Source organism: Ptychodera flava, chromosome 13, assembly GCF_041260155.1.
Source record: "Ptychodera flava strain L36383 chromosome 13, AS_Pfla_20210202, whole genome shotgun sequence".
In the NCBI taxonomy this organism is placed as follows: Eukaryota; Metazoa; Hemichordata; class Enteropneusta; family Ptychoderidae; genus Ptychodera; species Ptychodera flava.
The window spans coordinates 40,415,192-40,427,172 of record NC_091940.1 but is presented as its reverse complement, the minus strand read 5'-3'; the positions used below and the strand labels follow the sequence as shown (position 1 = coordinate 40,427,172).

At 38.2% G+C, this 11,981-nt stretch overlaps 1 protein-coding gene across 3 annotated transcripts in view; it reads left to right on the top strand.

The window, feature by feature from the left end:
• Window positions 1-24: 24 nt before the first annotated feature.
• LOC139148446 (cyclic nucleotide-gated channel beta-3-like) overlaps window positions 25-11,981 on the top strand; it is a 51,697-nt gene continuing 39,740 nt past the window's right edge. Inside the window, exons 1-3 of one of the 3 annotated variants that reach the window (XM_070719904.1) lie at window positions 25-79; window positions 350-416; window positions 4,363-4,564. In XM_070719904.1, the coding sequence (XP_070576005.1) occupies window positions 4,381-4,564 (184 nt within the window). In that variant the 5' untranslated portion in view covers window positions 25-79; window positions 350-416; window positions 4,363-4,380. The other 2 variants (XM_070719903.1, XM_070719905.1) reach the window with 2 other exon arrangements.

Here is an 11,981-nt window from a genome sequence, read left to right as displayed (position 1 = left end):
ATGAAATTACAGCACCATCTCGTACATCATTCATGCATGCGACGGCAGGCAGCCCGCATGTGATGCGCAGCTGGGCCGGGTACGTACGTTTACAGGCATGCGATGTTGCTTTCATATTACGAGCATTTCCTTTCGTTGAAGCTTAGTTGGGCGTCAAGATTTCTGAAAATGCGCAGTCAAAATGTTTATCATCGAAATCATATCCTCAGAAAGGTAAGAATCCAAAGCGAGGCTCATTATCAAAGTGCCACAATAATATAAAATCATCTCAATATGGCGATGCGGGATAGCGATCTTGTGTGATGTGATTTTTACTGACGTTTTCATCAATATTTACATTCCTCAACAGTTTACGTTGTAGACTTAATTGATGAGTGCATAATCCGCCGATGAAACAACAATTTGAACAAAGGCAGGTAAGAAAACTAGATGCGAAATTGTCATAGAATAATACGAAAAGGGTAAAATAATTATTTCTCCCAGTCGATCGGAGGTAGCTTCATCTTCACAATAAATGATAGAGAAAGAAACTCGGCAATTTTCAGTCGAGACTTTATATTCCAGATAATTTATTATCATAATGCGCACCACCATTCTCCTCGATGTGATACTATTACTAGTAATTTCGTTCGTCGTGTACAGTATACTGTATAGATTTACAATTTCGGAATGTGGAAAGTCAAGCGTTGCCATGTTCCCGATAATGTTTTTCATTGCCAAGAAATACCCTTTGTCGCTGTAAAATGAATGTTCATCAGCTTACACGCATGTGTCAAATAAATGCTTAAATTTTAAGATTTATAAGTGTAAACCTGGATCACATAACACGTAACACAATCGTCTGTGCCAATTGAATTATACGGTATAGGGGCATTTAATTTACATTCAGAACCACACACTGTCAGTTACATAACTTCGTCATAACACGAATATAAATAAGGCCTTCATATAAAAAACCTGACGCTGAAAATGTATATACTTACATGTAAAAAATATGTATACTACTTTGCTGATAACTAATAGTAATACCTTTCAAAAACAGCAACACCAAGTGAGACTGCCTGTGTTTTCAGCTCTGTAGCTGCTGTCTCTCTCTCTCTCTCTCTCTCTCTCTCTCTCTCTCTCTCTCTCTCTGTACTGTCCTTATATTGGGAAGGGGAAGTTCGTAGTTCTTTACTGAATACAGTACGTCATATTATGATTCCTGCCAGGAAAATGGCTCTACAGTGCTTTGCTTTAGACATGAAGCTATTGCAATTTCTGCTACTCATAAATTTAGACATTCTTGTTATCTGATTGAAATATACCTCTTAACTTTTTTGTGAGTTCACAAGAATATTTTTAAATGAGCTTGCATAAATTATTTGGAGAAATGGAGTGCTTGTTTATGTCAGTAAAAGAAACATTTTTCAGTCAATGTTGTCCTGCTGCATGAAATGCCTTCATTAACAATATAGTTATTTTACTTTGAGAGAAAAGTGTTTTGTACTTTATTTCCATTTCCATTTGCCATTATAAACAAGTGATAATACAATTTAAAACCATACTGTTGTTATGGCTTTTAACAAACCCATAGAGAGACCCTGGACATTTACAAGGAATGGTCAAAAGTGTGTGTCCTGCTGCAGGCTGATTTAGAACTAGATGCCTTGTGTACTTTTTAGCTCCCATAGCCATATGTATATATGGCAATGGAAGCTATTCTTATAGGCTAGGGAAATGTCTGTATGTATGTATGTCTGTATGTCTGTATGTCTGTATGTCTGTATGTCTGTATGTCTGTATGTCTGTATGTCTGTATGTCTGTATGTCTGTCCGTCAACATCAAAAACTCCAAAACCGCTGTACATTTCATCTTGATATTTGGTGTGTACATGGATGATGGGCTGTAGATGAGATTTTGTTCAAATGAAGTTGTCATTGCCAAAAATATGCAAATTAAGTGAAAAAATGTAAAAAACAGTCAAATTGAAAAAACTCAATAACCACTGAGCAGATTACATGAAAAATTAGCATGTAAGTAATTTGGGCTGACATGAAATGATTGTGCACATCTTGAGTCAGTATCTTGGACTTGCTATTTTTCATGAATTTTTTTGTAATTTTCTCCCATTTTTGGTCAAAAAATCTTCTTCTCTGAAACCACAAGTCTGATTGATTTGAAACTTGGTATGGAAGTGCATAGGAGTGACCTTTCCCAAATTTGGGCTAATCGTGGTGAAATTTGCATATTTTTAGTTTACACGTCCATAGACTCCCATGTATAAGGCAGATCTCCATAGACTCCCATGTATAAGGCCACGAAAAATAAAAATTTAGTTTCTCATCGTATTCATATTGCAAAAAGGATGCAGTGACACAATTTTTAGTCCCCACGGATGAAGTCCAGTGGGCTTATAGATTGGGTCATGTGCGTCCATCCGTGAGTCCATCCGTTCAAGCAGATATCTCGGATATTTTGACAAAATGTCATGTGACCTTGATGACCTTTGATCTCAAATATACATATTTGTCCATAACTCAGTAACCACAAGTGCTACCACCCTTCATATATGGTATGATGGGACACCTTATGACGCCACATATTGTACCTCATTAATTATGCGCATATCTAATTTTGAACGAGCCAATAGAGCTAGAGGTCTGATTTTTGGTATATAGGGATAACTTAGCAATACAATTTTTTTGACAAAATGTCACGTGACCTCAGTGACCTTTGACCTCAAATATACATATTTGTCCATAACTCAGTAACCACAAGTGCTAAAGCCTTCATGTATGGTATGATGGGACACCTTATGACGCAACATATTGTACCTCATTAATTATGTGCATATGTAATTTTGAGCGAGCCAATAGAGAGGTCTGATTTTTGGTATATAGGGATAACTTAGCAATACAATTTTTTTGACAAAATGTCACGTGACCTCGGTGACCTTTGACCTCAAATATACACATTTGTCCATAACTCAGTAACCACAAGTGCTACACCCTTCATATTTGGTATGATTGGACACCTTATGACACCACATACTGTACCTCAATAATAATGCACATATCTCATTCTGAGCAAGCCAATAGAGCTTGATGTCTGATTTTTGGTAGGAGAGAAATTTTGTTGACCAAATGTCATGTGACCTCGATGACCTTTTACCTAAAATATATGTTTATGTCAATAAATAAGTAACCACAAGTGCTATGTCCTTTGTATTTAGTAGGATGGGAGACCTTATGACAACACATGCTTTACCTCATTAATTATGTACACATCTAATTCTGGGCAAGCGAATAGAGCTAGAGATCTGATTTTTTGGCATATAGGGATTAATTAGCAATGTAATTTTTTTTTTCAAAATGTCATGTGACCTCGATGACCTTTGACCTTGATTATACATATATATGCATATCTCAGTAACCACAAGTTCTATACCCTCCAATTTTGATAGGATATTAGACCTTAAGATGTCACATCTTGTACCTCATTTATAATGCGCATATGTATTTCTTGGCTGGCCAATACTGCTAGAGGTCTGATCTTTTTTCCCGATTTAGAACCATAACTTAGACATGCCTCATGTGTTTCAAATTGGGAACAACGACATAGACCTATGTGCCCATAGATCTCAACATATATACTCCAGTGATACTTCTTAATGACCACATTTTCCTGCCCCATCAAGACTAATACTCCTATTACAAGTGGGGACTATGTCATTGTAAATGACTTGTTGAGTTAATGGTTGTATCACAGTATTCGATATATCTAATTCTGTATTTTTTCCATTTTATATTCTGAATAAATACATTAAACATATTTCACTATCTCCAGTACATTACATTTAAGTATTTTCACTTCATGCACTTTATCCCTTTCACACATGTTCAAATATCTGACCAGAGAACAAACACTAAATAGTCCAGGATGGGAGCTACAGTGTCATTGACGCCTTGTGTATTTTTAAAATGTGCAATCCTGTGTTTCATTCCTGTTATAGTTGACAAGCATGCTATGAATGTTAAGTAGCTCTTCTAGAGTGCAAACTCTGAGAGAACTTCAAGAAATTAGAAAAGTTAAGTTTAGAAAGGTAGATGTTCACTTTAAAATGATTATTTTAACATATTGTACTGGAACAAGAAAACTTTAAAACTGAAAATCAAACTTAAAATCTTTCTGCATCCAATGTGTTTTTGACTTTTCCTGTTTGGACCCGAAGTAGGAAAATATCTTGAATGCCTTTGAAACTGAATACTATTTTTGATTTCCAGTGTTTGGTTCTAATGAGTTGCACCATACATGAATTGCCCTTTCAGTTAGAACCTACCAACATGATGACATTGTCAATCATTTTGATTTTGCTTCAGATTTTTTAGATTGGAAAAATGCCAAAGAAACCAGAACATCTTGAACTGGAGAATCTTGGTTTGGTTCAGAATGATAAAGATGCTACCACACCCACCATCAGACTAACACTTCCAAATGTAGATTCAAATATCCGTGCCAACTCAAATGGAATCACAAACCCTGTGTTTACCTTTGACGAAGAAGACATCAAGAAGACCTTAGGTAAGTCCCATAGTACTCACATGGTAAGTCGTAGTGCTCATATTAGGTAAGCCCCAGTACTGACATTAGGTAAGCCATGTACCCACATTAGTTAACTAGGGTACTCACATTAAATTAGTCTAGTACTCACAATTAGGTAAGCCTCACTATTCATATGAGGTAAGTCACATACAATTAGGTGAGTCAAGCACTCACATATGGCCTCTGCTAATCTTAGCTAAGTGAACTCAGAAGCAAACAGCGTGATTGCTTAACAAAAGTCCTTGAACTAACCCATGGAAACTGTATTAAAAGGACAAAATTTTCAATGACATTTTTAGCTGTGCTGTCAGTTACGCGGAGCTTTAACGATCAAATAGGCTGATTTTCTGTGTTGTACATTGTCTGTCTGTCTACAGGTCCCTCCACTGCCCATCAACAATTGCCTTCTCCTCTGAAACCGCAAGTCCGATTGCTTTGAAATTTGATATACATTTCATCTGGGGATGACCTCACTTGAGTTTGTTCAAATTGTGGTGAAATTTGCATATTTGGATTTTGGGGGCAGTTTTTGCTGCTTTTGGTAAAAATCCTTCTTCTCTGAAACCCCATGTCTGATTGCTTTGAAATTTGATATGCAGTTTACTTAGGGTGACTTCAGTTAGATTTCTTCACATCATTGTGAAATTTGCATGTTTGTATTTTTTCGGCAATTTTTGTCATATTTGGTCAAAAAAATTTTTAAAAATCTATTTCTTCAAAAGTACAGGTCAGATAGCTTTGATATTTAATACATAGATCCCTAGGGATGATCTATTTCAGATTTCTCAAAGTTGTGCAGAAATATGAAAATTTTTATTTTTAAGACAATTTTTGTCATTTTTGGTCAAAAAATTTGTTTCATCAAAACTGCTTGTCTGACAGCTTTTATATTTGGTATTACAGATAAGTATGAAAAAAGTGTGATATATTAAAATATGATGAAATTTACAATTTTGTAATTTTGGGGCAATTTTTGCCATTTTTGGTCAAAGAATGCGTTTCTCAGAAATTACTGGTCTGATAGCTTTGAAATTTGGCATACAGGTTTGTACAGATGAACTAAATACGATATATTGAAATTATGATGAAATCTGCAATTTTGTATTTTTTGGGCAATTTTTACCATTTTTGGTTTGAACTTTGAGTCTCAAAAAACTACTCATCTGATAGCTTTGGTTGACATGTTCTTAGGGATGATCTTAATGTGTGTATTTTTGCAGCTATGTTTGCCATTTTTTGTCTGGCCACTGAAATCTCAGCTATAAAAAGATTTCCACCTTCTTCATCAACATGTGTCAAAAATAGTTATTATATACATGAACACAGTGGGCTATATTGGCCGTTAGGTCGCTTGTAATGAATTCGCATGATCTTCTGCAGTTATGAAATTAAGATGATCTTAACTGATTAACATACTGCAATGCATGAGGGAGATAATAGATAAACAGATAGACATGATGTATTCTGCAAAAATAAAATAGATAAAAACATAATGAGAATACTGAATAGAGCAGAAGTTATGGTAATTAATTGTGATGTACAAGCCCATAAATGCCATGGTATGGGCTGTACTGTACCAGTAGTACAACAGTGTTTCAGCCAGCCTGTGTTATTTTGACATTTGATGCAATTTTTTTGTTCTGTCCCTATGAAATAATCTTTGTGGGTCACCATGAAACAATCTGTGTAGGCTATACAGCTATACAATAACAAGTTGTAAGATGTTGAAACAGTTTACCCTCTTTCTTACAAAGTTGCAATGTATTGAAACAATTTACTCTCCTTTCTACAAAGTTACAAATTCCCTGGTAATAAAACAAATATATACTTAGTTCACATTGGCAACCCAACTGAAATTTGGGCCAACACAAAATAATTGTCCTTTGGGATTAAATTTGGTCCGCGTCCGCACTTACCGGTACCAGAATTAGGGCCGACGTAACTTTACCTTTGTTTGTGACCTCTGACCTGTCAAAGTTCAAAATGGCGCATTTGAATAATGGCACGCTGTTTCTACTGTTCATGATTTTCCTGCGTTTTTACGCACAAGAAGGGCAAATATGACTACCACTCACCCTTTTAATCATCGGAGACATCTTCACTATTTATTGGATGAGCATATGGTATGTATAAGACCACGGTGGAGAAATAACCAGTGCACGGCATTTTTGACATGCCTCTCTAGTCTATTACGTGCACTGTGGAATCGAATGACATGGTCTCGTTTGCGGAACAAAGGTTGGTGGGAAGTTCTGCGTACATGGGATGATATTAAAATGTGTAGACTGGATTGCAAACTTTCTATAGGTGTAAATTTTAGTTTCAAACGTCGTTTGTTTTGTGCAAATAGGGTGACTAGTTCAACTTTGATCCATGGCGGAGGCCTGGTCAACTGGGACCAGGGCCGACGCAGCGTGTCCACACAGGCGATTTGCGTCGGACCAAATTTTGAGTCGGCCCTGCGTCGGCCCTGAAACCCCCCCTTCTCACCGGGACCAAACTGTGTCGGCCCAAGGCCAACGCAGCATGTCCACATTGTTTTTTTATGTCGGCCCAAGCCCAGGTCCGGTACTACACCGACACAAAGTGGTCAATCTGAACAGGGTAATTGTTGCTGTTTGATACTACAATACACTTAGGTCAGGCTTGGCTTTGCCTCTAGCTCTGTGAGGAGTCCTGTTCGAAATTGAGTCTGTCAAAAGTTTTATCTACTTTGCTTGAATCAAAACTTGGACTGCAGCTACTCAGTTTCATAGTAAAAAACCATAATTTCAAAGGAAACTTTCGCAAACAGAGTCTTACAAGGGAAAGGAGAAAACTGAGGTTTTCTGAAAGGTCAAATCCAGACTCATCATATGATGTCATGAAGACCCCCCTTAAGTAAATTATGGTTCAAAAGAAACCACCTAGGGTGGTCCAACTAAGGTACAATCTTATGTTCTGCCGCACATACGGAGTAAGGCTGCGTTAACAAATAACGATTAGGGGGGTGGGGGGGGGGGCTGGAGGAATCTCGATTGAAATCTTTTTTTTTTTCAGATCCCCCCCCTGAGTACCCTAAAAAATTTTCAAATGCCCCCCCTCTATATGGTCAAAATTTTTCAAGTACCCCCCCCCCCCAACTATCACAGGCCCGCATATATTTGTAAAGGATGTGAGCGCAGAAAGAAAATAACATGTATTGCGCCGTTCTGCTCACAGGTGTTCAACACTACCTGTATTAGCACTTTGTATAGTCATATTCCCAAGGCAAGTTCTTTAAATGCATCAGTGAATTTTTTAGATGTATTGGTCTAAAAGCCAACTTGAGTTAATCCAACTCTGGCCAGGTCAATTGCTCCTGTTGAAGAGCACACAAAATGCAATCATGAGAGAGTAGGAAAATTGTGAATTCTGGCTAATTGCCGTATTGCACAGTGACCTACCAAAAAATTGTTTCAAAACTACAAGACCTATATGAATTAGATGCTACTCAAAATTGACAATACCGGAAAGTTAAAATATTCCATCAAATAAATGTTTTAATCTCTGAAATTTTGGGTGTGATAATTGCAAATTTGGTTAAAAAATAAATAATTCCATTTGGTCACATATTTTTTCTTCGAGTCTTTACTATTCAAAGTTTTACTTCTGTATCATTTTATAATAAGAGTGTGAAAATTTAGAAAATCAAGCATGGTGACCCCATCTTTTTTTTTTTAATATTTGATTATTCTCATATGCCAGAATTCAAACACTTATATGTTTTCTTCCATGTCTTGCTCTCTGGCCTGATCTTGTGTACAAGTGAGTTTCACTGTCACGAGTGTCATTTGACCCAAAACCTTCTTCAACTACCATGTACATCAGAGCTGTCTCTGTCACTGTTCAGGTATGCAGTGACAGTGACACTGCAGTAGCAGGGTAGTATTTGGTAGTGACACTACCCGTAGGCTGTTTAACTTTGATAATTTTGGCAATATTTTTGTTCAGTTTTACAACTGCGTTCTTGTTCCACTTCCTACAGCATGTTGAATTGTCCATGGCGTATTCAGCTTGCTATCACAGCCTACAGGTGTACCATGCATTTGTATCACTAACAACTGACTGTCAGTCTGGACTCCAATTAAATTATCACCAAATACATATTTATATTTATATATACAGGCTTTGTCGACAAACTAAATATTGTGTGTTTGAGCATGCTGTAGGGAGATAGCAAGAAACTGTAGTTGTTATATTGCATAGAAATATTGCAGAAATCATTAACAGTTGCAGCTTCTGCCCTGTTACGAGGCTCAAGTTTGTTTTTTTACGACAAATCACACGTTTAGATTTTTTCGAGATAAAAGTCATGAAATGTGACAAAATGGTTCTAGATTTTGTTAAATTATTACTAACATTACAACATTTTGATGACATAAAAAAATGATATTCATTTTTCATTGAATTACCTACAAAAACTTGGAATTGGAAAATGTAAAACTCAAAGGGACCCAAAATTTTCAAGTCCCCCCCCCTATAGGTAGAGCAAAATTTTAAAGTCCCCCCCTCCACTACCCCCAAAATTTTCGAATCCCCCCCTGAATTCCTCCAGCCCCCCCCCCCCCCTAACTGTTTTTTGTGAACGCAGCCTAACACCCACCCCAGTGACGCTGCAGTCGGCAACTCTCTTCATCACCTATCTTGCACGTAATGGTCTCAAGTTTACCACAATCAAGGTCTACCTCACAGCTATAATTCGTCTGCACACGGAAATGGGCTTCGAAGATGATATCAGCAACCATACAGTTACAACGTACAATCCAAGGCATATACACCAGAGCTTAGGAGACCAAAAACGCACCAGATTGCCCATTACCATCGACATACTTGCGAGACTAAAGGAAGCCATACGAGCGCACACGTCTTTATGTAATCACGACAAGCTAATGCTTTGTCAGCCTTTACCATGGCTTTCTTCGGCTTCCTGCGTGTCAGTGAATTCACAGCACCATGCAGGGAGCCGCGACTTCGACAAAGCATGTACACTTCTGGCTTGCCGTGTGACAATATCTGAAGACCTAGAAATTTCACTCAAGGCATCAAAGACTGGCCCATACAGGCGGGGACAGCACATCAGGATTGCACCCACAAATACAGGAATTAGTGCCGTGCGGGCTTATACTAAATATAGACGTTTCCATGCAGCTGTAGCGGAGACACCAGTCTTCCATTTTAACAATGGAGCGTGGCTCACATGACACGCCCGACTATCCATCATCGCGACCTGCTCAGCAGAGCTGGGATAGACACTTTGCCACCCACAGCTTCAGGAGTGGTGCCGCTACTACAGCTGTAGATGCCTAACCACCAACGTGGCTCATCAAGACACTAGGAAAATGGAGAAGCAATGCCTACCAGCTTTACATCTAAATGCCAACTGCAACCCTACGAGCTGTTCCTTCAATATTGGTCGCATCGCATGCGATATTTTGGCCATCCTTTTCATTTTTTCAGCTCAGTTGATTTGCTTGAATTCGTTCATACACATTACAATTCACATATGACCAATGTTTGCTGCTCCGTGTTGGACCGTAGTCAGGGACGTGCAGCCAGGGCATGAACATTGACCTTGCGAACACTTCTTGTGTGCATTAGGGACACCAGAGCATCAATGTCCTAAGTTTACTTGCATTGGCTACTTGCATAGTTAACGTAGTTCATGCTGTTTATTTCCATCCATTCTTGTTATTTAATGGCTAGTCTCTTCATCGTTTATGGGTCCATGCATAGAACGCCCCAGACGGTGTGTTGCTACGCCAATTTGGGGGTTGCCATCACAGAGCCTGCTGGGTCTGTCATGGTACCACGCGGTCTGTCATGTGACTTGAGCCAGTGAATTCAGGCTCTCCTCATGTGCCAGGCTGCTAGCAATGCCAGACAAACTCACTGTGTTGGCAGGCTTCACTCCGACACCACGTCACCCCTCTTCGATGCCACTCAAATCTGCAATTGCCACCGCAGGGGAGGTGCACTACGATGTCTGTGTGGAGTCCATCCCCAGATTTCTGCAACGCCACGATCTTGTGTCACTGAGTCTTTCTTTCATTAATTAAAAGTTGATTTTGGTGACTGCCAATTTAAATAGCATTTAGCTTGACTGTCAGTTGTAATTTCAATTTTATTAAGAGTCAGGGCAAAGGGAAATTGTCAACAGTAATTGTAGTATTAGTAGTAAGCATATGTATTTTCAAATCATCACATTTTAGAACTGCAATTTTGCATGGTCACTTGATATCAAAGCAGCAATTAAAAAGTGAGTTAATTAAAATTGTCCATTTGGCCTACCGTATTTCAAACTGCTATAACTTACACAAGAAATAATGTGATTCTGAATGATATTAATATTTTTGCGGATTCCACCACTTTAATGATGTAGAAGTGAATATTACCAGACATTTCTTGATGATATCAAAATATTAAATGAAAAGATTTCTGGGAGAAAATGTTATCATAATTATTAGAATAATGATTACTGTCAAACAGAGGGAAATTAAAATGAACAATATCATTGTGTCTTGTGTTACTGGATTTGGGTTTGGCCCAACCCTTTTTGTCTCAAGAAAAATACATATATGCTCAAGATGCTATTGAGACTGCTTGATCACATCTAAGATGCAACACCAGGGCCTTATAAACACCACAATAATTGTATCTACTCGAGCTACCACGTAGATAATGCTACTAAATGCTTTCGTCTGTATAGATTGCCATAGTATATGAGCAGTGCTAGTGCAGGGGTAATACTGGTAGTATAGTGTACTGGTAGTACAGAGCTACTGGTAGTACTAGTGCTGTAGTGTACGTACTGTAGTGTACAGGTAGTATATGAGCAGTGCTAATGCAAGTGTGCAGGTAATACTGGTAGTGTACTGGTAGTACAAGTACATAGTGAGCTACTGGTAGTACTAGTGCTGTAGTGTACTGTAGTGTACAGGTAGTATATGAGCAGTGCTAGTGTGCAGGTAATACTGGTAGTATAGTATACTGGTAGTACAAGTACTGAAGTGAGCTACTGGTAGTACTAGTGCTGTAGTGTACAGGTAGTATATGAGCAGTGCTAATGCAAGTGTGCAGGTAATACTGGTAGTGTACTGGTAGTACAAGTACATGTAGAGCTACTGGTAGTACTAGTGCTGTAGTGTACTGTAGTGTACAGGTAGTATATGAGCAGTGCTAATGCTAGTGTGCAGGTAATACTGGTAGTATAGTGTACTGGTAGTACAAATACTGTAGAGCTACTGGTAGTACTAGTGCTGTAGTGTACTGTAGTGTACAGGTAGTATATGAGCAGAGCTAATGCAAGTGTGCAGGTAATACTGGTAGTGTACTGGTAGTACAAGTACATAGTGAGCTACTGGTAGTACTTGTGCTG